Source organism: Danio aesculapii, chromosome 10, assembly GCF_903798145.1.
Source record: "Danio aesculapii chromosome 10, fDanAes4.1, whole genome shotgun sequence".
Classification (NCBI taxonomy): domain Eukaryota; kingdom Metazoa; phylum Chordata; class Actinopteri; order Cypriniformes; family Danionidae; genus Danio; species Danio aesculapii.
In genome coordinates, this window is record NC_079444.1 from 34,018,613 (window position 1) to 34,046,347 (window position 27,735).

Consider the following 27,735-nt stretch of genomic DNA (forward strand, 5'->3'; position numbering starts at 1 on the left):
GTTCAGTAATAGATCATAACGGGTTATTACGTACTGACGTCATTTATCTCCTATGTGCGGTGTCGCAATACTATGGCGAAGGACGGAGGCGCGAGGGCGAGTGAAGGCGGCACAGCACATGAGTCGCTATTTCACTGCTACAGAGAAATGTTGTGAGACTCCATCTCTGCCTCTCTCACTTTGGAGATTTGACCCGCTGGCCTGGTAGGCGTGTATGAGGTGCAAGTTTTCTCCACTGTGTCTATTATAGATTACCTGTGATAACCGCGTATTATACATACATAGACTGTAACCGCGGCTGTTCTTCCCGCCATCAGTGAACAACGCTTTCATTTCTAAAGCCGATAGCAGCCCTTTCTGTTGAGAAGGTGAAGACAATAACCAATCAAAGGGGTGTAAGACCTCGCCTGTCAGCGTTTAAAAAGCAGGCGGGAGAATATTTACATGAGTTTATTTGCTATAAATGCTCATGCTGTCTTCTGTTCATGAGTTTTGTTTGATACATTCAGAAAGAGTGTTTTCTTTAGCGGGTCAAATTAAGGGTACAGTTCATATATCTTACTGCTGTATTAAAGGACACAATTGTATTACAAGTAACCATTTAACTGTCACACCAAGAAAAAAACCAATAGAATTTTTTTATTTATTGCATTTCTTAACTCCTAATGTCGCTTGTTAACACAATCAATACATTTTCCCCCAACACATCCCATAATTTCTAAAATATCAGCCTCTACCAAATGGTTGAGATGTTGGTTTATGGTAAAAGTACCAGAATGAATAAATATAGTATAGAAATATGAAGTTTAAGACCAATTTAATTAAAACATAATCAAAATGAAACATTTTTGAATACTAAATCATAGCCATAAGCCATAAAATATTTCAGATTTTCATTTAACACAGTAATCAGAATCAGAATCAGAATCAGAATCGGTTTTATTGCCAAGTGTGCTTCACACACACAAGGAATTTGTTTTGGCTACAGAAGCTTCCAGTGTACATAAAGTGACAAGTGACAACACAAAATAATCTGAAAAAATAAAATAATAATAATAAAAAATGATGAACATTAAACAGATGCGGTTAGTGAAGAAACCTGGATGTGAGTTGTATGTACAGATTGTTATAAATATACAGGTTATAAGGTGCTGTGTACAAGTGCGAATGTAGAAAGTATTGCATTGTATATTGATATAAGGTGCTGTGTACAAGTGCGTATGAGAAAGTATTGCACATATTTATTGCACAGTAGGGGAATATTTAACTGTTCATAAGGTAGACAGCCTGAGGAAAGAAACTTTTCCTGTGTCTGGCTGTTTTTGTGCTCGGTGCTCTGAAGCGCCGACCAGACGGTAACAGTTCGAACAGGTAGTGTGCTGGGTGTGAGGCGTCCAGAGTGATTTTGCGAGCCCTTTTACTCACTCTGGAAGAGTACAGTTCTTGAAGTGTAGGAAGGGTTGTGCCAGTGATTCGCTCAGCAGTCCGGACTATTCGCTGTAGTCTACGGAGGTCAGTTTTGGCAGCTGAGCCGAACCAGACGGTGATGGAAGTGCAGAGGATGGATTGGATGACAGCTGAGTAGAACTGTACGAGTAGCTCCTGTGGCAGGTTGAACTTCCTCAGCTGACGAAGGAAGTACAGTCTCTGCTGGGCTTTCTTCACAATAGAGTCTATATGAGTGTCCCACTTCAGATCCTGAGAGATGGTGGTGCCCAGGAACCTGAATGACTCTACTGCAGCCACAGTGCTGTTCATGATGGTGAGTGGGGGGAGTGCAGGGGGGTTTCTCCTGAAGTCCACTATCATCTCCACTGTTTTGAGCGTGTTCAGCTCCAGGTTGTTGTATCTGCACCATAACGCCAGCCGCTCCACCTCCTGTCTGTATGCAGACTCGTCACCGTTCTGGATGAGGCCGATAACAGTAGTGTCGTCTGCAAACTTAATGAGTTTGATGGAGGGGTCTTTTGCAGTGCAGTCGTTGGTGTACAGGGAGAAAAGCAATGGAGAAAGAACACATCCCTGGGGGGCACCAGTGCTGATGGTGCGGCTGTCGGATGTGATTTTGCCCATTCTGACTAGCTGCTGTCTATCTGTCAGAAAGCTGGTGATCCATTGACAGACAGAGCTAGGAACAGAGGGCTGGGTCAGTTTGTACTCAAGCAGTGATGGGACGATGGTGTTAAAGGCAGAACTGAAGTCCACAAACAGAATCCTTGCGTAGTTCCCTGGTTTGTCCAGATGTTGTAGGGTATAATGCAGTCCCATGTTGACTGCATCATCCACAGACCGGTTTGCTCTATAGGCGAACTGCAGGGGGTCCAGCAGGGGTCCAGTGATGTCCTTCAGATATGCTAGCATATACACGTTTTCTTTTTTTTACAATAAAATCAAAATCAAGTGAATTAGAACGTTCGTTTACAGCGTTTACAACCAGTAATTTGTGCTCCGAAATTGGGTTTCAATAGCGTTTTGAGTGGATTATGGACTGTTTTTGTGACACACAACTTTGAAAGGTGTGTGTTAAAGCTGTTATAATCTGTCAGATCTGTGGTTCAAGCGTGAGAGAAAAACAGTATTGTAAGTCATGTTTCTTTTCGTTCTGCTTAATGACGTGCCCCCAAAAAAGAGATTTAAAATAAACAAAACAATATGATGTCTTTTGATTGCATTCTTTAATAACTACATTACACAATACTTGTACTTTTACTTTCAGTACTTGAGTAGTAAATTTTGAAATAAACTACTTGCAATACTTAAGTACAAAAAATGTTGAATACTTTAGTACTTCCACTTAAGTATGGTGCTTAAAGAGCACTTTTACTTCTACTCAAGTCACTTTTTGATAGAGTACTTGTACTTTTACTTAAGTCTGGGTCTCTAGTACTTTATACATCTCTGCTGACAACTGAAAACAGATCTAGTAGCAGATATCGCAGCCACTGTTACTTTTTACCTTGTAATTTTGTTAAAATGTATAATTACTTATTTATGATTGCATTTTCACATTCTGATGTTAAATTGTTAAAACGGCTATAATTAAATGAAATATGCTTAAGAATAAAATATTATGAGTTCTTTGGTAGAGTGTATTTGCATCGTGATGATATTATATTCTGGCATTAAATAATGAGTGGCATAAAATGGCAATTAAAATGACAATAATATTGTCTATTGCACTATATATTTTGGTGCAATATATCATACAACAAAAAAAACAGATATCGTGACAGTCCAACCTCCCTCTTCTTCTCTGTACCTGTCTACATTAGTTTGAGTCAGTTGGAGTGAGTTCTGTGATAACCCGAGTTTCATAGCCGGCCTGATCTGTGTAATGTAATCAGTGAAGCAGCGCCTGCCAGAGATTGTGTTCGCTCTAAAACATCTGTGATTTTATGCAGAAGACGTCTAGCTTCATGGACTAGATGTATTTCATTCAGTTATCTCCCTATTTGTTTATCTCCCTCCATTTTTATTCATGATTGTGAATTTCTTTATATACTGGAAGATGGTCCATATGAGAATTGCAATGAAAGCTGGTTCTGAATATATTGCTTATATTAAACATTACATTGTAAGTCATCTGCTTTCTGTCTCTGTCCACAGATTCCCAGTTTCCCATTGAAATATCCGCCGTCAAGAGGGACCATGACTTTCTGGATAAAGACCTTGTGGAGCCTCTTTGCCGGTGAGTTTCCAAATGCAGAGATTATGTAGAGATTGAGAGTCTGTAGTGAGAAACACGATACTCTGTTTTTACTTCAAATGACAGCTGTGAAATGAAAGGCTTTACTGTCAATCACTAGTGCTCTGACTGCCATGCTGTTCTGATCGTTTATGTTGTGCAGTGTTGATCAATATAAGGAAAAGACAAAATGAAGTTACTATTGACAGAACTTTATTTAATTTAATTTTGCTTTATTTTATTTTATTTTATTTTATGTTTCATTAGTTGTTTAATTAGTTTTTTGTTCGTTTTCTTAAATTATTTTTTATTTATTATTTATTATTTTTATATTGTTTCTGCAACGTTTTGCATTTTATTTATATTTTGTCAACACTGTAATTAAATTTTATGTAAATGTATGTACAATTATATTAATTGATTTGTTTGTGTTATTTACAGTTCTTATTCTGTTTTTATGTTATTCTTTCACTCTGGTGTTATTTCTTTTCTGGAGTTATAGAAATTTTTGTTGTATTATTTCTAACATTTTATTTGATTTTATTATTTCTACAATTATTAGTACTTCATTTATATTATTGCTAAAATTGTAATTATTATTTTTTATGATGAATATATTATATTTCACTGGGTGTTTTGTGCTGTATGTACGGTACTATGTGTACAATTATATTCATTGATTCTATTTGTATTATTTCAATTTCTTCTGTTTTTATCTTATTCTTTTATTACTTCTGGCTTTATTTTATTTTATTTTATTTTATAGTGCAATTATTTATCGCCAGATTATTTTGTGTGTAGTACATCTATAATCATACAATCTGTAGAAAATGGATACACGTTTAACACCAAAAGGCTCTATATTATCATTAATAATATTAATAATAATAATAATAAATTATTATTATTATTAGTTACTATTATTTACCACTGGGTGATTTATGGATGAAAGGTTATACAGTATATTTGTTTCCTTACACTTAAAAATTATGTTTCCTGTTTTCTCAAGCCACTTATATCAATACTTGATATATGTAGCTTTATTGTTTTGTTCAATCCACTTAAATGTGTTAAAACAAGTTAACTTAATTCCTTCATGTTGTCCCAACATAAATCGATTGTGTGGAACCCAGCATTTTTTTTTATAGTGTAAGAGGAAACATGTTCAAAATAACTTCAGCTTTTTCCAGATTGATATTTCTATTGATAATAATAATTAATAAATAATAATAATAATTGTTGTTATTTACCAATGTGGGAGGCGCTGTGGCGCAGTGAGTATCACTGTCGCCTCACAGCAAGAAGGTCACTGGTTTGATCCCCTGCTGAGCCAGTTGGCATTTCTGGGTGGAGTTTGCATGTTCTCCCCATGTTGGCGTGGGTTTTCTCTGGGTGCTCCGGTTTCCCCCACAAGTCCAAATACATGCTCTGTAGGTGAATTGGGAAAGCTAAATTGTCTGTTGTGTATGTGTGTGAATTAGAGTGTATGGGTTTTTCCCAGTGATGGGTTGCTGTTGGAAGGGCATTACTTATGCTGCATAAGTTGGCGGTTCATTCCGCTGTGGTGACCCCTGATTAATAAAGGGACTAAGCTGAAAAGAAAATGAATGAATAAATGAATTTACCACTGGGTGGTGTAGGGAAGAAAGTATTTACAATACATTTGTTTTATGTTCAATCCACTTAAATTTGGGTGGCACGGTGGCCCAGTGACTAGCACTGTTGCCTCACTGCAAGAATACCATTGGTGCTGGGTCCTCGCTGGGCCATCGGGTTTTTCTGTGCAGAGTTTGCATGTTCTCCCCGTGTCCGTGTGGGTTTCCCCCGTTTCTTTTTTCTAAATGTCTTACTCTCAGGAAGTTCACTTTAGCCTCGGCAGCGGGGGAGTTTTGAGATCGACCTGAGCTCAATCTCCCCTTGCCCTGCGAAAGGGAGGGAGCCCTGGGCCCAAGGATCCCTTGAGCTCAGGGCTCTCACCCGGGACAGCATGCCAAACAAGTTATGTATAAAACATGAGCTAAGTGTAATTTCTTGATCAAGTTAACTTAATTCCTTCATGTTGTCCCAACACAAATCGATTGTGTGGAACCCAGCATTTTTTTACAGTGTAAGAGCAAACATGTTCAAAATAACTTCAGCTTTTTTTTTCAGATAGATTTTTCTGTTGATAATAATAATTAATAAATAATAATTATAATTGGTGTTGTTTACCACTGTGCGGTGTATGAAGTATACTATACATTTGTTTTTTGTTTTTTTGTTCAATCCACCTAAATTTGTAAAAAAACTAATAAGTTAACTTAATTCCTTCATGTTGTCCCAACACAAATCGATTAAGTTAACTTAATTGTTTTTACAAATTTAAATGGATTAAACATCAAACAATTTTTCCAAATAAAAACATAATAATTGTGCTATTTCAGTTCATTTTAAATAAGTAGTTTGAACAAGCAGCAAACAAGTTTTGAGTATAAGAGCAAACGTGTTCAAAGAAATTCCAGCTTTTTTCAGATTGCTACACTTTAAAACCGGTCAACTTTATCAGATGAAATGAGTGTAGTTCACTCAAAATTGACTAAAAGTTAATTCTACTCATTTGAAAAGTGTTGAACTTAGTGTTGAAGGTAATGAGTTAATGAAATACCTCATTACTTCAAATTAAATGCAGTAAGTTCACAGTACTCATATAGATTAGATTTTTGACTTAAATGGTTTGTAGCAAACGGTTTTTCTCACGGTTTGAGTTGCCTTAACTTATTGGGTTTACTGTGTATTAATAATAATAATTAATTAATTAATTAATTAATTAATTAAATTGCTATTATTTACCACTGGGTGATGTATGGATGAAAGTATATACAGTACATTAGTTTTCCCTAAGGGCAAACATGTTCAAAGAAACTTCAGCTTATTTTCTCTTCAAAGTCCAGTACCCAAGCAGATCAAACCATCTCTACTGCTTATAGAAGTGCGAGAAAGCTTAGTAAATGGCTCTTTCCCAGTGGCGACCTCACCTCTCTATGTGTCTGACCCGTGTCCTCCATAAAGTCTGTCCCGTTCCCTGCCGCTTTGATCCCCAGTTCAGCCCCCATGGAGTCGCTCTGAAGTCCCTCTCAAAGGCCCGAGGGCTCTAACAGATGGCTGTGTGTGTGTCTGTCTGCATGTGTGTGTGTGTGAATCCAGGCCTGGACTTTGAGGCGTTGAGGCTTTCTAGCAGGTTCCCTAATGACACTAATGACAGCGTTAGTGAGATCTGACAGCTTTACTGTCACCGAATACACACACACACTGCTCTTCAGGACCCAGACTGCTGGAATGAGAATGCCGTTTCATTATCGCACAGCAGACACGATATTTATGCATATTTACGGGACCATCTGGAAGTTTAATTAGGGAATCTTGATTTAAAAAGGCAGTCAGACAGCTGATTAAACCGTGGTGATGTCACGCGCATCAAGAAAACAACACATTTTGGTTTAATAGGTGAAGTAATGGCTTGTTTGTTTGTCTGGAATGGGTGTAAAATGAAGGGTCTGCGGTGTGTTTGTAATAATGGGAAAGGTCTTCGAGGGTGAGATAAAATGAAAAGAAAAAAAGAGTCCATTCACACGTCTGAGGTTACGCTCACAATGCAAGTGTTAGCGCTCAGTTATGATTTATTGCTCAGATCAGATTTTCTTTGTTTGGCCGTTCGCAAAATAAAAGAAACAATAATATCAGATTGCCGTGTGAACTCATGACAATCCTAAACTCACCCTCACAAAAGAACAATACAATACAGTATGAAGTTTGAATCAATTAGGTATGCAAGGATTAACCAATATCACTAATAACCACGCTTTAATTCGTTATGGTTAATTAATTGTAAAGGCTTTTTTCTACACCGTGTTTCTGCTGCAACTAAACAAAGCTATGCCAACTGTGCACTAGTTTAAGGTTCCGTGTGCAAGGTCGTTATTTCCAATGGATGCGCTCAGCTCATCTTTATACTTTGTATGGATTTACACATTTCTACTCCGGTCCAAAAAGAAAAATATTGTAATATAATTGATCAAAAAACAGAGGTTCAGCAGACTTTGACAAGATTTGTTGTCTTTAAAAGGGAAATACTTAGCTAATATGTAGCTTAGATTTACATTAGACAAATACTACTTTTAAAATTCTTATTTTTATTTATTTATTTATTTATTTATTTATTTATTTATTTATTTATTTATTCATTGTTTTGACATTTTATTTTCAGTTTAAAATGATTTCTTATGCTTAAATATCAAAAACTTTTTTCACATAGTTTTAAGGCCTAAGAGAAATGGACTCCACATCTAAAGCTACTGGGCAGCCCACGATTCAGCAAAAATCTGAAAAACAAGTGGCTTATACACCAACATCCAGCATGCTATAGACCTGAACAGAGCAGTGGCAGTGGCTGGTTTGAGCCTCGGCTATGTCAGTTGGCGTTTCTGTGTGGAGTTTGCATGTCCTCCCTGCGTTTGCCTGGGTTTCCTCCGTGTGCTCCGGTTTTCCCCCACAGTCCAAAGACATGTGGTACAGGTGAATCGGGTAGGCTAAATTGTCCATACTGTATGTATGTGTGCGAATTAGTGTGTATGGGATTTCCAGAGATGGGTTGCGGCTGGAAGGGCATCCGCTGCATAAAACAAATGCTGGATAAGTTGGTTGTTCATTCCGCTGTGGCGACCCCAGATTATTAAAGGGACTAGGCCGAAAAGAAAATGAATGAATGAATGATGTTTAAAAATAATAAAGGCAAAATATATATTTTAAACGTTTCTTAAAAAATATATATTCTGTTCAAGGGGCGGGAAAAGTTGTTGTTTTTTTACCCAGACATTTAAAAATGACTTCTTTTTGAGCAGTAAACACAATACCATGTTACTGCGAAATCGTGACATTTTTATCTAAGGTTATCAAATCATCAGAATCGTATATATCTTTAATCATTGCATTCCTACAGTCAAATAAGTAATTTAAACATTTGACCTGTATCAGATTTAGGAGCACGTATGGAAGAATGGAAAAGATCCGATTCAGTGTTTGATATAGATTTGGGCTTAATTATCTTAAATCTCTCCTCTCTATATGCACCAGACACTTTATTGTCAACACTGAAAAATATCATGCAATTTCACGCAGATGAGTGGACTTGACAAACCACCTGTAAAACACACACTGTAATTGTGCGTTCACATGTTCACATCGAAGACGGCGAGAGCTTCATTTATTTTCAATGGAAGCCCGTGACGAGGAGTGCCGCAGCACATCTTTGCCGGTGTGGGCATTGAGGAGAGTTGAATTAAATCAACTCTATGGTAATGAACTATGACGCGGTTTGTCGGCAACCAATAGAAATGAAGAAGTCCACCGCTTGAGAGGATCACAGTTGTTCCCAAGGGTTTTAATATTGCGGTCGTCGGATTTCCAGTTATTTACGATGTGCTCATTTTCCTACAGGGACATGAACTAAAAAAAAAAAGTTACTGCTGAGTTATCTGCGTTAATGTTTTATTTTATTTTTTAAAAGCAGGAACCTCATGCAAACTATAACGACAGTACAAAACAGTATTCCTGCTCCAGAATATTTCAGACATATGGACATATTGGATAAGTGGAGCAAAGCCACACCAGACGCAACAATTTGATATTCATTCATTAATTTTCTTTTCAGCTTAGTTCCTTCATTAATCTGGGGTCGCCACAGCAGAATGAACCGCCAACTTATCCAGCACATGTTTTACGCAGCGGATGCCCTTCCAGCTACAACCCATCACTGGGAACACCCATTCACACTCATTCACACTTATACGCTACGGACAATTTAGCTTACCCAATTCACTTGTACCGCATGTCTTGAGGAAACCCACACAAACGCGGGGAGAACATGCAAACTCCACACAGAAACGCCAACTGACCCAGCCGAGGCTCAAACCAGCGACCTTCTTGCTGTGAGGTGACAGCACTACCCACTGCGCCACCACATCGCCACAATTTGATCTTCCATAGTAAACGAATTTGATAATAGGCGTGCACATTTTCACGCTAGAAAGCTTGTTTTTATGCGGGAATGTAAGTGATTTGTGGATATGCTGCAATGGCCCCTTTAAATACGAGATAAATCTAGCATTTAACTTTGAAATCTAACTTTGACAGTCTTGCCGCCTTCAGTGTGAACACAGACTTATCTTCTCCATATGCACCAGACACCTTCTTATTAGCACCCCAAACTTAGAAGACATTGTGCAATTCTGAGTGCGCTTAACACTAGGGCTGCACGATACTGGAAAAATCAAACATTGCGATATTTTTTATTTTGCGATATAATTTTACCACGTGACATAATATCTCTATTTGGAAAGAATTGGTAATTTTATATCAACTGGGATGATTCTGCAGTGGGAGTGCATCTCCATATAATCTAATAAACAATCCCTCAACACATTTTTGCTGTGGTCTGTGCTATACGCAGTACATTTCTGTATTTACACATGTTGTGAGTATTTTCATGCATAACAATCTGTAAATACAATGAAGAAAAAGATACAGTTGAAAAAGTGTTTTATCATTTACTGAGTCTTACAGTATTCAAGTACAGTAACTGCATGATAAAAATAAAAATAATTCAATAAAATGAGTCCTAGTTAAGGTCACAAATGTGACAATTTCTTATACCTGAATGCTTTTAAAATCATTATACAATCAAAAACACATGCAAATGATAAATTACAATACAAACATTGCATATCCAGCGATGTGACTATTGCGAATGATCACATTGAGATATCGATGCTGAAGCGATATACTGTGCAGCCCTACTCCAAACAATGGTGAGCGGACTTACCAAACTAATTTAGACTTGCCATGCCGTTTATATATTGCTGCTCTCTGATGATTTAAAGTGCTACTTTTATCTTCACTTCGCTTTAGATAAAAGCATCTGCTAAATAAATAAATGTAGTCTGAGCGTAGCTAAAAAAGAACAGCTGATTAACATGCTGGTGTGCCGAAGGAACATTTCAGCGCATCAAAAAAATAACATGTTGTGGTTTTATAGGTGAAATAATGGCTTGTTTGTGTCTGGAATGGATATAAAATGAAGGGTATGAAGTCTCCTATGGTGTAAAAATGGGAAAGCTCTTCAGAGCTGAATTTTAAAAAATGGGCAAAAGACCGCATTCTGAGGTCTGAGGTTGCATACAGTCAATATCCAATTTTCTTTGATTTAGTGTTTACATTTTCACAAATAAGGAAAAAAGGCAAAATCAGAATGCATTGTAAACTGATCATCATAATCCCAGCCACCTGCAGAAAACAACATTAACCATGCAGTATGCAGGATATGCAAGTAAACACAGAGGCCAATTAATTTCAATATTAAGTTGCATTGCAAAACCATCTGACCTGGATCATCAGATTTAGAATAAATCTAATTCAATGTAGTTTGGGCTTTTAATACTGTCATAAAAAAGTCACTTCACATTTGCACCACAATATTCTTTTGTCGGAATGTACTGTAGCCAAAATAAAAGAAACAATTGTGTGTGAGCTGAATATTTCAGCACATCAAAAAACAACACGCTGTGGTTTTATAGGTGAAATAATGGCTTGTTTGTGTCTGGGATGGATATAAAATGAAGGGTCTGCTTGTGTGAAAATGGGAAAGCTCTTTAGGGCTGAATTAAAAAGGCAAAAAAACTAATTCTGAGGTCTTAGGTTGCAAATTACAATCAGTATCCAGTTTTCTTTGTTTTAGTTGTTCACATTTTTACAAATAATGAAAGAGACAATTTGAGATTGCAAAGCGAACTGATCACAATCTTAATCTCAGCCACATGCAGAAAAGAACATTAACCATACAGTATGCAAGTAAACACAGAGACCAATTAATTCCAGTATTACATTGCATTGCAAAAGCATCTGACCTATATCATTCCAGCAGGCACAGGGCGTCAACATCATGTCAGATTGACGTCGTACCCCAATGTTGTGTGACATTGAATTTTGTTTGGAAATAAAAATCGGGTTGACGTCAGAACCTAATATCAAACAGACGTTGCATTTTGGTTATGCAACCCTAAAAACAACAAAATATCAACTAATGTCTAATGATATACAACTGACGTTGAGTGGACGTTACCACTATAACGTCTATCAGATGTTGGATTTTGGTTGCCATACCTGACGAATGTCAGTATTTGGCGTCAATATGACATTGGTTTAAGAACTTAGCTCTGGATTTTGGTCATTTTCCTACACAACCTAAAATCGACCAAATATCAACGTCGTTATTGGTCGTAAAAGTAACATTGTTCTTGCGACATAAATCTAACCTAATATTAATGTCTTATGATGTTGTGTGTCTGCTGGGATCAGATTTAGAATGAATCTAATGTAATGTGGTTTGTGCTTTTTAGAGTTGGGCGATGTCGACCAATTTGACATCGTACGATGTCTAATGTGAAACGTCGCGATGGACGATGGCATCCTCTTTGTAGGCGGCAATGAATTAATTATTTATGAATCCACAGACTGCCTGGAGCTCAGACATGCGCATATGCTGCTGCGCATGCCTGTGTGTGTGTTTGTGTGTGTGAAACTAAGATTTATTAGTGTAAACGGGGCCTGAGTGTGTATTTTCCGCGAGCGGGTTGCTGCTGCAACGGGGGCGGGGTGGAGGATTGCGATGCCGGCTCAGCATCGTGTTATCTATCGGCCATCGGCGATGGACGATGGTATCGTCTATCAGCCCAACCCTAGTGCTTTTAATACAGTCTGTAATTTGGGCCACAATATTCTTTATTCTAAATGTATTGTATCCAAAATAAAAAAAGACCTACTGGTGTCATGAAGGAACATTTCAGCGCATCAAAAAATAACACGTTGTGGTTTTATAGGTGAAATAATGGCTTGTTTGTGTCTGGAATGGATAAAAAGTTAAGGGGCTGTAGTCTCGTATGGACTGCGTGTGTGTGCGCGCGTGTGTGTGTGTGTGTGCGTGTGTGTGTGTGTGTGTGTGTGTGTGTGTTGAAGGGGTGGAGAAAATCTCTCCAGTAGTGAAGGAAAAACAGCCCATTCTGATGTTGCATATAACAATCAATATCCAATTTTCTTTGTTTTAGTGTTCACATTTTTACAAACATGGAAAAAAGGCTAAATCAGATTGCATTGTGAACTGATCACTATCATAATCTCACCTACATGAAGAAAAGAACATTAACCATACAGTAACCAGGTTAAAAAGGTAAACACAGTAGCCAAGTCCAATTAATTCCATTATTAAGTTGCATTGCAAAAGCATCTGACCTGTATCCTCAGATTTAGATTGAATAAAAACAGTCATAAAAAAAGTCACTTCAGATTTGCGCCACAACATTCTTTAGTTTAAATGTACTGGAGCCAAAATTAAATAAAAAAGACCTACTGGTGTAATGACGGAACATTTCAGCGCATCAAAAAATAACATGTTGTGGTTTTATAGGTGAAATAATGGATTGTTTGTGTCTGGAATGTATATAAAGTGAGGGGTCTGCAGTCTTGTTTGGACCGTGTATGTGTGTGTGTGTGTGTGTGTTAAAGGGGTGGAGAGAAGCTCTTTAGGGGTGAAGATCAGTCAGATGAGGACGTTAAAGGCCACTGAAGGGTTAGATCAAAGCGGAGGTGGATCGGCCACTCTCTCGCTCTCTTTATCCCTCTGTTTTTTCCTTCTGGAGTCTCATTCATTCATGGCCATGTCTTGAAAGAGATTAGAAGTCACGGCTGCCAAGTTGAACCCGTCACTCTTTCCGGCAGCCAATCAGGACGGAGATAGTGAGAGTTTTCTTGAAATCTATACCTGTGCATAGAGAGGCAAACAGAGGTTAGAGGAGTGTAGGATCTGCAGTGGATTCTCTCTCTCTCGGTTTCTCTGTGGTTTCTTTGTGGTGGAGATGAGAGTGACGGATGTCTTCACCAGTGACTGTCTTCTTCTCTTCCAGTCGACTCAACACTCTGAACAAGTGTGCCTCCATGAAACTGGACGTGAGCCTCCCTAAGAAGAAAGTAAGTGGCTTTTTAAATTGAATTCTTGTAGATTTGTGTGTGTGTATATATATATATATATATATATATATATATATATATATATATATATATATGCCTGAAATTATTGGCAAATTTTGACTTAAAACTACTTTTATCCAACCAACAAAAAGTTGTTTTTTTTTTTTTACTGTTAATGACACAGGCTTCTCACAATAGATGATAAGACTGTGTACAAGAAGCATCATTGTGTAAAAAAAAAATTCTCTGTTTTTATTTACGTTTGAACAAAACATTTAAGTCAACATTTGCCAGGGGTATGAATAATTTTGGGTTTGACTGTGTATATATAGTTCTGTCTCTCTGGTTTTATAATTTATAGTTGTTCAATTATTTTAAAAAAGTAATTTATACAGTTTTTTTTGCTTAAAATAACAAAAAAAGTTGGCATGTTTTTGTATGTTCATATAAAAACAATTTACAACACAATTCCAATTTTATAACTTCAGAAGAAATTAATAACCCTGATTTTCAATCACAACAAATGATAACATTTGTTATTTAAACATCATCTTTCCATCTATTATTTAACCAGCGAGTTTTTTTGACCTGAAATGGGCTCTATGCACAGCTCGAGTTCTAAAGCCAATGATAAACGTCCGGTAAAAGCTTAATGTGAATATTTTCAATTTCACAAGGTTGTCACAGCATCAATGTTGTAATGTAATTACAATACATTCAGTTAAATAGACTTAAGCATTTATTTAGTTGTTCAAGCGTAAAACGAGATGAAAGACTGTGTAACCGCTAGCGCTGTCAGTAGCAACAGGCTAGCGGATAAATTCCATTGAAAATACTGGGGTAAAAGAAACTGTCATATTTTAAAGACATGGCGGGGGAAATTTAATGCAGTGCTTCTTGTCCGATCTGAGACCCACTTCATATCGTATATCTAACAGGCAGTGAAGATCACAGATTTTTAAAGAAATCAGACATCAGATCTTAAACGTGACATTTTTGTAATGTAAAAACAATTCACAGGAAGCCTTTGGGCTGCCTGGCTGAAAATTAAAAGTCCGTGTGCATGTAGCCCATAACACAGACTTTTTCCAAAAGATAATAAGACGATGTACAAGAGGCATTATTGTGAAAAAAATATATTTCTCAGCTTTTATTTACGTTTAAACAAAAATTTTAAGTGAGAATTTGCAAGGGGTATGAATAATTTCAGACTTTAAAGTATATATAATTTAGTTTCTTTGGATTTATGAATTGTAGTTGTGTTAAAAATCTTTAAATGTCATATATATATATATATATATATATATATATATATATATATATATATATATATATATATATATATATATATATATATATATATATATATATATATATATAATTATTATTATTTGTTTTTGCTTAAAATAGCCAAAAAAAGGTGGCATATTTTAATCTATTTCTAAACATATTTTGATAACACACTACCAAATTTTTAACTTTAGAAGAGTTAAGAAATCAATATTTGGTGGAATAAACCTGCTTTTTAATTGTCATGTTTTGGGAGAAAAAAAATTCTTTCTTTCAACATATTGTAACCCAGGATACTTGTGGGTAGTGCACAGAGTAAATAGCAATACTGTTATAAATGTGAATTACACTGCCAGAATAGATATACTTCATTAAATAATATATTTTAAAATGTTATATTTATAAAAATAATTAAGGACATAGTGGATCAGTGGTTAGCACTATCGCCTCACAACAAGTAGCTCGCTGGTTCGAGTCCCAGCTGGGTCAGTTGGCATTTCTATGTGGAGTTTACATGTTCTCCTCGTGTTAGCCTAGGTTTCCTCCGGGTGCTCCAGTTTGCCATAGAGTCCAATTACATGCGGTATAGATGAATTGAATAAACTAAATTGTCCGTAGTGTATGTGTGTGAATGAGTGTGTATGGATGTTTCCCAGTGCTGGATTGCAGCTGGAAGGGCATCTGCTGTGTAAAACATATGCTGGATAAGTTGGCGGTTCATTCCGCTGTGGTGACCCCTGATGAATAAAAGGACTAAGCCGAAGAAAAATTAATGAAAAAATAAATAATTACATTAGAATTGATCTTTTATTGGGAGTTTTGGAGGGAATGGTCTGCATTGACAAGTAAGTGATGTCACATTCAACATTTTTAATGTTTTCTTAAAACAAAATAAATGTTCAGATTATAAAAAAATATTCATTCATTCATTTTCTTTTCGGCTTAGTCCTTTTATTAATCAGGGGTTGCCACGGTGGAATAAACCGCCAACTTACACAGCATATGTTTTACACAGTGGATGCACTTCCAGCTGGAACTCATCCCTGGGAAACACCCATACAAACTCATTCACACACATACACCACAGACAATTTAGCTTACCCAATTCACCTATTGCACATGCCTTTGGACTTTGGGGGAAACCCGGAGGAAACCCACTCGAACACGGGGAGAACATGCAAACTCCACACAGAAATGCCAACTGGCCCAGCCAAGGCCTGAACCAGCAGCCTTCTTGCTGTGAGGTGACAGTGCTACCCACTGTGCCGCCCCATTCATGAAATTCCATACATTTTTTTTATATGTCAACAAAAAACATGTCTTTCCCATGAAGTAATCTACATAACAATAATGTTTTTACTATTACTGTAATGGCTTTGCTTTATGATGGATAACATGTTTTGAATATGTCAATGATATAAAGAAAACATCTATAGACTAAATCTTTCTGTTTGGGTTTTCAAAACGGATCATCTGACACATGAACTGCTTATAACAAAGCAGATGCTTTAAAAGTAGCAGTCGTGAGCTGTGAACAGCATTGATGTTGGCTTTCAGCACTGAAGCGTTGGTTTAATCTTTAGTCGAGACTCTTTGACTGTTTACGTAGAGCTCCTATTTCAGCCTAATTATGATTGTAAGCTGTGGGTCTCATTTAGTGGGTCGTTTGTGACGCTATTTACTGACGTTACGGGCATGTGAAAGGGGTCTTTGGGTGTTGCTGTCTTAAATGCAGCTAGACAGTGATTTGATACCTGTTATGTTCCTGTCCTCTTGTTTGGATGATATTTGAGAAATCCCCACACCAGCTAGAATGACTTAGGGGATGTTTTGGAAATTGTCTTTTGACATTTTTCAAATACCACGAGTCTCTTTTGACATCATGACTGTAACGTTCAGGGTAAACATATGCGGTCTGTGGTTTTTTAAATAGGAAATGGGTTGTGAAGGTTATATAGTGTTAAGAGGGTGACAGGGATTTCCTGTGCTGTGAGCTTGCGCGTCTGGGCTTTACCATTCATAAAACATATTGGTAACATCTGTACAATGAAACTTTAATAGATTATGGTTTTAAATGAGGACTGGATGGATGGTGGATGGATGATGGGTAAATGGATAGAACAATACAATGATAGATAGATAGATAGATAGATAGATAGATAGATAGATAGATAGATAGATAGATAGATAGATAGATAGATAGATAGATAGATAGATAGATAGATAGATAGATGGATGGATGGATGGATGGATGGATGGATGGATGGATGGATGGATGGATGGATAGACAGATGGAACGATGGATGGATGGATGGATGGATGGATGGAACAATACATAGATAGATGGATTAATGGAGCGATGGATGGATGGGTGAATGGATAGAACAATACATGGATGGATGGAACCATAGATCGAAAGATGGATGGAACAATAGGTTGATATATAGATGGATAGATTGATGGAGGGAACATTAGAAGGATGGATGAATGGAACAATAGATATATGGATGGATGGATGGATGGATGGATGGAACAATAGATATATGAATGGATGGAACAATGGATAAATGGATGGATAGTGGAACAATACATGGATGGATTGATGGAACAATGGAAGGATTGATGAATGAAATGATAGCTGGATGGATGGAATGATGAATAGATGGATGGATGGATGGATTGATAGAACAATGGATGGATGGAACATCAGATAGACTGATGGATGGAACATTAGAACGATAGATAGATAGATAGATAGATAGATAGATAGATAGATAGATAGATAGATAGATAGATAGATAGATAGATAGATAGATAGATAGATAGATAGATGGATGGAACGATAGACAAATGGATGGATGGATGGATGGATGGATGGAACAATACATAGATGGATGGATTAATGGAACAATGGATGGATGGATGAATGGAATGATGGATGTATGGATGGGTGAATGGATAGAACAATGGATGGATGGATGGATGGATGGAACAATAGATCGAAAGATGGATGAAACGATAGATTGATTGATAGATATATAGATATATTGATGGATAGATTGATGGATGGAACATTAAAAGGATGGATGGATTAAACAATAGATATATGGATGGATGGATGGATGGATGGATGGATGGAACAATAGATATATGAATGGATTGATGGATGGATGGATGGATGGATGGATGGAAGGATGGAACAATACATAGATGAATGGATTAATGGAACAATGGATGGATAGATGAAGGGAATGATGGATGTATGGATGGGTGAATGGATAGAACAATAAATGGATGGATGGATGGATGGAACTATAGATCGAAAGATGGATGGAACGATAGATTGATTGATAGATAGATAGATATATAGATATATTGATGGATGGAACATTAGAAGGATGGATTAAACAATAGATATATGGATGTATGGATGGATGAATGGATGATGGATGGATGGAACAATAGATGGATGGATGGAATATTAGAACGACGGATGGATGGATGGATGGATGGATGGATGGATGGATGGAACAATGGATAAATGGATGGATGGTTGAACAATACGTAGATGGATGGATTGATGGAACAATGGAAGGGTGGATGAATGAAATGATAGATGCAATGATGGATGGATGGATGAATGGAATGAGATAGATAGATAGATGGATAGATAGATGGATGGATGGATGAATGGAATGAGATAGATGGATAGATGGATAGATAGATGGATAGATAGATGGATAGATAGATGGATAGATAGATGGATAGATGGATGATATTACATATCAATATTAAATATCAACAATAGAAATATATATCAAAATATTTTCTGAATTCATTATGGTTTTAGTTATTCTTTTTGCAGTCTGTCTTTTTAGAGACCAAAAAAGTTAGAAAGATGCCCTCTTGAAAAGTCACTTCAGATTTGGGAAACATTATTCTGCTTGATTGTGAACTGTACATCAGTTTTAATTTCACCACAGAATGATGTCTAAGAACTAAAGTTCAGTAGCTCAAAAAGAAAACTATGTGAAGCTAAGATTAATCCTGTGTGTGTTTTTGGTGCCTGCAGAGTGAGGACTCTGATGAGGAGGACTTGTTGGCCATCAGCAATAGATGGACATTTGAGTGGAACAGCCGGCGCTGGTCCCGTCTGCAAGACATCGATTACCTCCTGGGTCGAGCAGAGGAGCGGAGCCCCTCGGAGGTGGGTGAGGGCCTGCGGACCACCGTAAGCAGTGAGAGCATTCTGACAGACCTCAGTGAGCCGGAGATCTGCTCCCTGCACAGCGAAGACTCTTTGGCTGCCATGCCAGACTCTGCCTCTCTCACCCCGTTGCACTTGCCTAGAGAGCTGCCTCATTACGGCTCACTCCCTGCCAAAAGCAGGCGACGGGGACATACACGCGCCAAAGACTTCCTTAGGAGGATGGAGACGCTGGGTCGGACATGGGGGCCATCGATGGGGCGTTCAGAACGACGCTCTTTAGTTATTAGCAGCCCAGTTTTGCAAAGCGAGCCCGAAGCTCTAAAGACTCTACGATGTGTTCAGATTTTCAACGGTGCACCTATTAATGCCGAAAACACACCACCTTCTAATAACCTGCCAAATTCGCTGGCCAGCAGTGAGGCCAGCAGCCAATCGGAGACCAGCGGCAGTGCCGGAAGCACACCGAACAACGTGGGACGTCTCTCAAAGTTGTATCCTCCTGGAAAACGTGCGGGTGTTTACCTGGAGGACATTGATGTTCTCGCTGGCGCCCCCCAGAGGAGAAGGCCTGTTGAACAGAGCCGCAAAAATGAGTTTCGCTCTTATGACGAGCTATTAGTGCACATCCCAAAAGATCACAAACCTGGTACTTTTCCCAAAGCGCTGTCGATTGAGAGTCTGACGCTGGCCAATAAGGAACACGGAAACTGGAAGGTTCTGGATTCGGAGCCACAGCCGTTTAAATGCAGGAAAGTTGGCGGAAGGGAAATTCGTCCCGTGACACGCTGCTGTCCTCGGGGAAGTAGGATCAGCGTGTATGATAACGTGCCCGGCTCGCATCTGTATGCAAGCACAGGGGACTTGTTGGACCTCGAGAAGGAGGATATATTCCCACATTTGGATGATATACTGCAGCATGTAAATGGCCTGCAGCAGATCGTGGACCACTGGTCTAAAAATGTGCTGCCGGAGAGCGAAGGGGAGGGGGATGGTGGCAGAGGGCGGGGCCAGACGATGATTGACGGCCAGTCCTCCAGTCAGATCACACTGGACTTTGAGGGCACCTCTGTTATTGGCCTGACCACACCGAGTGACGGCAACAGGGACGGGGTTTCGTTAAATGACACGGACACCTCCAGCACCAGAGAGAGGAGGGACTCAGGGGTCGGAGCTTCTCTTACACGACCGCGGTGAGACTTCAGGATGCATATGCTTACACTTGAAATGTTTTTTTGTCTTGTTCCTTAGTCCAAATATCAAAAAAATCTTATGTAAAGAAGCAATTTCTAGACTAGTAAAAACATGGTCACTTTACAGTAAGGTTTCATTAGCAGTGTTGGGTAAGTTACTTAAAAAAAGTAATGGATTACAAATTACTGACTACTACTGGAAAATTGTAATCTGATTACATTACTAATTAATTAATGTAAAATGTCATCAGATTAATAATTACTTTAAGGTTACTTTAAAAAATATCAAATATAAAATAATAAAATACATATATAAAATACAAAATAAGCTGCAGCTCTTTCAGTAATTTAATATTCACTGAAAAACATAACAATGGGTTAATCACAGCAGCTTGACATATTAAAAAGACTTAAAGAATTTAAGAGCCCAATACATAAAATTCTCTCATCATTCACTTGTTCCAAACCTGTTAAACACAATAAACACAAATGATGAAAACTGGAGACCTGTAACCGTTGACATCCATGGTATCAGGGCCGTGCAGAGACTTTTCGAGAGGCAAGTGCTCAAAGTGAAGACCCAGGTGGAGGTGGTGAGCGATCTCGAATTGAATAAATGGGTGGGGGTTAGTTACTCCAAATAACAAACTTTCGCTCACAAAAGACGCGATATGTGAACGGCCCCATAAGCAGCTATGCTTCTTTTCACGTTCAGAAAATACCTTCACTTTCGATCCTGCACAAAAATTTTATTTAGCCTGTTGTGAGTTGGGCCGCTGTGTTTTTGGGCACCGGTGTCCTCCTTGGTGATGAGTAGGGCAGTAGAATGCTTTCTATTCAAGTGCTTGAACAAGCTGCTGGTCGAGTTAAAAGCAGTTGAAAGTTCTTTAGAGACTGGACATAGACTGCATTTCACAGCTGTATTTTTGTTTTTACGCTCAGTGAAATCAACGTAGTCTTTATTTCCACTTGAAGAAGCACTCTCGTTAGCAACCATTTCAGCTCGCATTCTCAAGCAATTTAAAATTGCATGCTTATTATCTGACGCTGCAGTGGAAAACAGTTTTTCTAAAATCTATATTTGTAACGTAAGTAACACAATTACATTGACTTTAGTAACTGTAATCAAATTACACAAATTTAAAATGTAATTCATTACATGACTGTGTTCCTTAAAAATGTAATTTAAAGCAGTAACATGTTACTGTGGAACGTGTTACATCCAAAACTGTTCATTAGTTAAATTTTACCATATTTACTAACATGAACTAAGTGTGAATAATACTTGTACAGCATTTATGAAAATTATAGTAAATGCATTAACTAACATTAACTAATACAACCCCCCCCCCCTCCCAACCCAAAAAAACCCAATATATACAGTTGAAGTCAGAATTATTAGCCCATTTGAATTTTTTTTTCTTTTTTAAATATTTCCCAGATTATGTTTAACAGAGCAAGGAAATTTTCACAGTATGTCTGATAATATTTTTTCTTCTGGAGAAAGTCTTTTTTGTTTTATTTCGGCTAGAATAAAAGCAGCTTTTAATTTTTTTAAGAACCATTTAAATATCAAAATTATTAGCCCCTTTAAGCTCTATTTTCTTTCAATAGTCTACAGAACAAACCATCATTATACAATGACTAATTACCCTAACCTGCCTAGTTAGCCTAATTACCTAGTTAAGCATTTAAATGTCACTTTAAGCTGTATAGAAGTGTCTTGAAAAATATCTAGTCAAATATTATTTACTGTCATCATAGCAAAGATTTAGTAAATCAGTTATTAGAAATGAGTTTTTAAAACTATTATGATTAGAAATGTGTTGAAAAAGTTTTCTTTTCTTCGTTAAACAGAAATAGGGAAAAGATAATAATTCAGGGGGGCTAATATTTGTGACTTCAACTGTATATAAATAATTAGTTTATGTATAACATGTATAATAATCTTGAGTTTTTCATTAAACAAAGTAAACAATCTGGGTTAAACCAAGATATAATTGTTTTTAATTTGAAATATTACTCCACTTGCTAATTAGGTTGATTTAAAGAAAAACTCAATTTAATTTGTCGTATTTTTCATAAAATAAAACAAAATGTTTTACTTGTCTTGGAAATGCTTCTTGATTAAGATTTCCGTTGTCCTTTGTTCACCATCTACTTCGTCAAAAACCCGTATTAGTTTCTTCTTCTGCTTAACCACAGAACAGTTTATTGAAAAATGTTGGGATCTAAGACAGTAACATTTAATTGTAATTTTTCCTACTATGAAAGTCAGTGGGTTCTGTCAACTGTTTGGTTACAGGCATTTATCAAATATCTACTTTTGTGTTTAACAGAAGAAAGAAATACCTTACGGAGAATTATTTGGTGAATAACTTGTGACCAAATTTTTATATTGGGTGAACTAACTCTCACATTTATTTGTAAGCCCTAAACCTCCACACAGCTTCTTATATAAAAATGATGTATGCACCTAATTTTTGTGCATTTATGGTTCATGAGATTTTAAGAAGTCATGAGGATGAATAAAGGGATTTTTATTCATATTCTTCTTGTTGTTACCTTTACAGCCTTAGATGGCCGAGCTTCAGGATGTCAACCTGCTCAGCCAATCAGGAATCTCGCTGCAGATATCCAGCCAATCGGTGGGCCAGCTTAGCTTGCTGCAGAAGTTCTCTTTATTGCGCCTCACTGCAATCATGGAGAAATACTCCATGTCTAACAAGCATGGATGGACTTGGTGAGTTACCTATAAAACACGTTTTTTAAATATTTGGTTTAATCCAACGTAGAATTGCTTGCTTGTTAATGTTCAGTTTTCTCAGTCGCTTTGGTGCATATCTCACAACACTATTTACATTTGCACAACAGTTAATGCATTTCTCAAAACAATTAGTGCACATCATAGTAGCAGTTTCTCATTCCTTCCGACAAATTGCAAATGCTTTTGGACATGCATCAACTGCTTTCATACAACTCTCTGCTCTTTTTTAACATTATCATTTGCTTATGTCATGTCAGTCAAAATTAAATAAACTTGTGAATGCTGAATAGTCAGTCCATTTAAAACTAATAGTCCTAATTTCATTACTTGAGTCATTACATACAAAAATGTTGAACTAGTTGTCAAAATCTGTCAAGCAAATTTGATAAAAATCTTTAAATCTTTTTTTTCCTGAATATGTCTTTTAAATTGAACAATTTTATGAATGATTTACAGACATATGTATGTTGCAGGTTCAGTTCTAATATGTACGGCAATATTGTTTTTCAAGCTGTTTGGACAGACATATGAGTAGGTATAGTGTATAGATGTGGTATAATGTATGTGTATATAAATAGTGCATATTGGGGGGATATAAACACTCCCAGTCCTTTTTTTCTTTCAATTTAACAATATAAAAATGGCAGATCAATTAGAGCGGTTTTCAGCCGACTGCAACTTGACGTAGGAGTGCGATCCCCCCCGTCCACCGAATTGATTGACAGCTGCTTATTAACATGTCTCCGTAGTAACGCGTATAATCATATCAACAAGACAGGACGTGCGCAAAGCAACCGGGAATAAAAGGTCTGTTCTGTTTGCTAGGATCATCAATCATCATCAAATGTGATCAAGAGTGAGTTTTTTAAATTTAACATGTTTTAAAACAGTGCATGTGTGTAATGAATTACAACGATTAACTTTTTAAAATTTAATTCATCACCACAGCCGTTTGTCAGAACAATAATATAGAAGAAGTTTTAGTTTATTTTATACATTAACATAACAGATATTCATACAGCCGTGGAGATTAACCTGTATCCTGTCACATTTGCTTGCAAAAAGAGTTAAACGTGCGCGCTGTCTGTGTGTGTGCGTGTCCGCTCTGTGTGTGTGTGCGTGAACTTTGTAACGACATTGTATGTGACTCATCGTTGCAACCCCCACAACAAATGCATCAAATACTCATTGGTAAAGTTCTTACTGTAGTATTTCTCACAAACGTTACGTGAGATCTTCTTCCTTCATGTCTGTCTGTTGTCTGACGCAGTTGGAGGAGATTAAGGCATGGTGACAGACACGTGGAAATGGTGTGCATGAAGGACTAGCCTTAAAGGCGCAGTATACAAAAACCGCTACCTGCTGCTCAGAGCTATAAAATAAAAACTTCTGAAAGGTATAATAAAAGATCTGATGGGTGTTTTAAGCTAAACTTTACAGACACATTGTGGAGACAAAAAGACTTATATTAAATCTGGAAAAAGGGGTAACCTAGGTGCCCTTTAAGGCTGCCATCATTTTCAATCTCTAGCAGTTGATCTTCTTGCACATACATGCTGGATTCACCTGATTTGTTGACAAATGGGTTGCAGATGCATTCCTTCCAGGAATGCAGTTCGTGGATTCTTTACTGGGCCTTTTTTTTTTTCTTCACAAAGAAATTTTCCAAAGACGTCTGTTTCTTACTTATTTTGCCAGATTTTGGGTAAAATTTTGGCACTCAAGTGACCGAGATGTAACCAAGAAATTTTTTCAAAATAAAAGATCGTTCTGACTCAGATAATGAATAAAATGTAAATAATGAATGATTTCTTGTGCGGCCTGGAACCAATTGTTTCACGGACCGGTACCGGAGGTTGGGGACTACTGTGCTAGATGTTTAAGGTCCTCAAGTCAGAGATTGTTAAAAGTTCCCAGATCAAAGTTAAAGAAAGGGAAACCGAACCTTTTCCTTTGTGGGCCCCAAATTATGGAACAGTCTACCTCTCTCTGTTAGAATAATCTCTTCTGAATCCATGTTCAAGGGGAAACTATAAATTCCCCATTTAGGAGAAAAGACTTTTAATACATGAGTTATCTGAGCATGTTGTTTTCTGTTTCATGATGTATGTATTGTATGATGACCTTTTGATCTTATATGATAACACAATTTGTGTACAGCACAATGGTCAACAACTGTTGTTATATTACGCTTTATAAAGTAAGTCTAAGAGTTTGAAGTTATTTAAATTTGTGGCAAGAAGACACTTATTTTTACCAAAGAGAACATTTATTTCATGTTTTAAAACAATATGCCAACCTGGTTTTAAAAAAACATTTCTTCATATTAAAAAGTTTTTGGGTGTCACAGTGGCGCAGTGGGGTAGCACAATCGCCTCACAGCAAGAAGGTCGCTGGTCCGAGCCCCGACAGGGTCAGTTAGCTTTTCTGTGTGGAGTTTGCATGTTCTCCCCGTGTTGGCGTGGGTTTCCTCTGAATAATAATATTTTTTGTAGATTCTGTGATTTCTTAGATTATTTAAGAAGTTTAAAAGAACAGCCTTTAAATTGACATCCTTACATAAATAAACATCTTTACTGTCACTTTTGATCAGTTAAATGTATCACACTTATTCAGATGTAGTTTTCAAGGGATTTCTGAGGCAATAAGACAAAACAGTCCTGGAAAGTCCCGTTGGAATGCGATTGGGGTTTTTATCTGCTCTTATTGAATAACATTGATCAAAGAGTCTCCTCCGTCAAGCAAGGTTATGAAACAATCTCATCTTATGATTGAAAAAAAAACTGCTACAATCCAGCTCTGTGCATTCTTCCAGTTACACTCCATCCTGTATTATACAATTATGATTATAAACTGATCTCCTTGCTTGTCTTCTTAGGTCAGTGCCAAAATTCATGAAGAGAATGAAGGGACCAGACTACAAGGACAAGACGGTTTTTGGCGTTCCTCTGATTGTTCATGTCCAGCGGTATGGACATCCTCTGCCCATGTGCTTACAGCTCGCCCTGCGCTTTTTAAGAAGCCAGTGTTTGGACCAGGTACACGGTTTCATTCACATTTCACTGATTACAAGGTTTAGTTTTTGTGACGAGTCACTGCTTCACTTATAAGACCCGCATAGTGTTTGATTTCTGCCCTGTATGTTGATCTCTTAATAAGATCAAGCAAAGAAAAAGGTCTGTTGTCCATTGTTGATAGTGTAGTGATGTATGAAGCAGGATTCACACTAAGGTCACTTTCAAACTAAGCAGATTACAGTATGCCAACAATTGTTTGCCCTTGTATTAGGGGCAGGGGTGGACTTAGTTATTTTATGGGCCTGAAGCAATTTCAGGTATGGGACCCTATCATTACAATGCAAAACACGCTCTTTCTAGATATTTTTTTCCTCTGTAGATTCATTTTGTTTTTGTTTTTTTGTAAATAAACTGCATTTTAAAAATATATTGTAAGTGGAAACTATATCTTCTTAATGTAAAATTAAATTAAGTACATTTACAAATAAAAAAACAAGTACACAAACTAACTATATGTACAGTTCATTAGCTATATTTGTGATTTTAATATTTGCATGTGCAGTACGGAAGGAACGTTCCACTATTCATGGGGCCCCCAGTTTTGAAAAGAAGTAATAACGTTAAAATCTTAATGGTTTTAGACTAATTTTACAACATATGATAGAAAATCTATAAAAGAGCAACTGAATAATTTAGGCAATTCTTGGCATTGGTCAGAGCCCCCTAATTCCCTGGAGCCCTAAGCGGCTGCTTATATCGCTTACTTATTAAGTCCGCCACTGATTAAGGGAACTTTGATTAAAAACAATGAACAAACTGGGGTGACATCATTAAAACTTAATTTAATAAAGGTTTGTTGTGGCTGGTGAACTACAATTGGTCAACTGTAATTATAATGTCATGGACACTGGACAACGGAGGTGCGGATCCAAATGCAGGGTTTATTCAAGAATGGTCAGGCAGGCAATGGTCAACAGGGTCAAACAGATCCATACAGAGAATCCAGTTTATGTGGTCATGTAAACAAAAAGAACAAAGCAAGGGTCAAACACGGCAAGGCAAAGCAAACGCATGTGTGCGTGCGCGTGCGTGCGCGTGTGTGTGTGTGTGTGTGTGTGTGTGATCAAGGTGAAACAGGAACAGGGTGCATGACAGGGTTTGTAGTTTTTTTGATGGCAGATTTGTAGTTCTCCAGCGATCTGTATGGACTAGATCGCTGGTGATTGTGGCAGTAATTATGTTAACAAGTTGAGACAGTATGTGTCAATGAACTAGTTAAACTAACCAAACCAATCCAGCAGATTTTGCATTACAGGATTTCTAAATGGTTATGGTCTGTTAAGCTCAAACATTCAAATCAATTCACATGTTAATGCGTACTGCTGATTATTACTTTTCATTTATTAAGAAAATGGTGTCACTGTTTTCTGTGTGATCCTGCATGTCATTTAGCATGACAAACAATGCACTTATGTAATGATTATCGCTAAGAGTGTCATTCTAAAACTGTGGAAATAAAATTT

The 27,735-nt window shown here is 37.2% G+C and overlaps 1 protein-coding gene across 1 annotated transcript in view; it reads left to right on the forward strand.

Moving 5' to 3' along the window:
• Window positions 1-27,735, forward strand: part of stard13a (StAR-related lipid transfer (START) domain containing 13a) — an 87,572-nt gene that overhangs the window by 43,223 nt on the left and 16,614 nt on the right. The window contains 6 exon segments of the mRNA XM_056466528.1: window positions 3,607-3,688; window positions 13,675-13,738; window positions 19,101-20,428; window positions 23,002-23,024; window positions 23,027-23,171; window positions 26,074-26,233. Coding sequence (XP_056322503.1) covers window positions 3,607-3,688; window positions 13,675-13,738; window positions 19,101-20,428; window positions 23,002-23,024; window positions 23,027-23,171; window positions 26,074-26,233 — 1,802 coding nt within the window.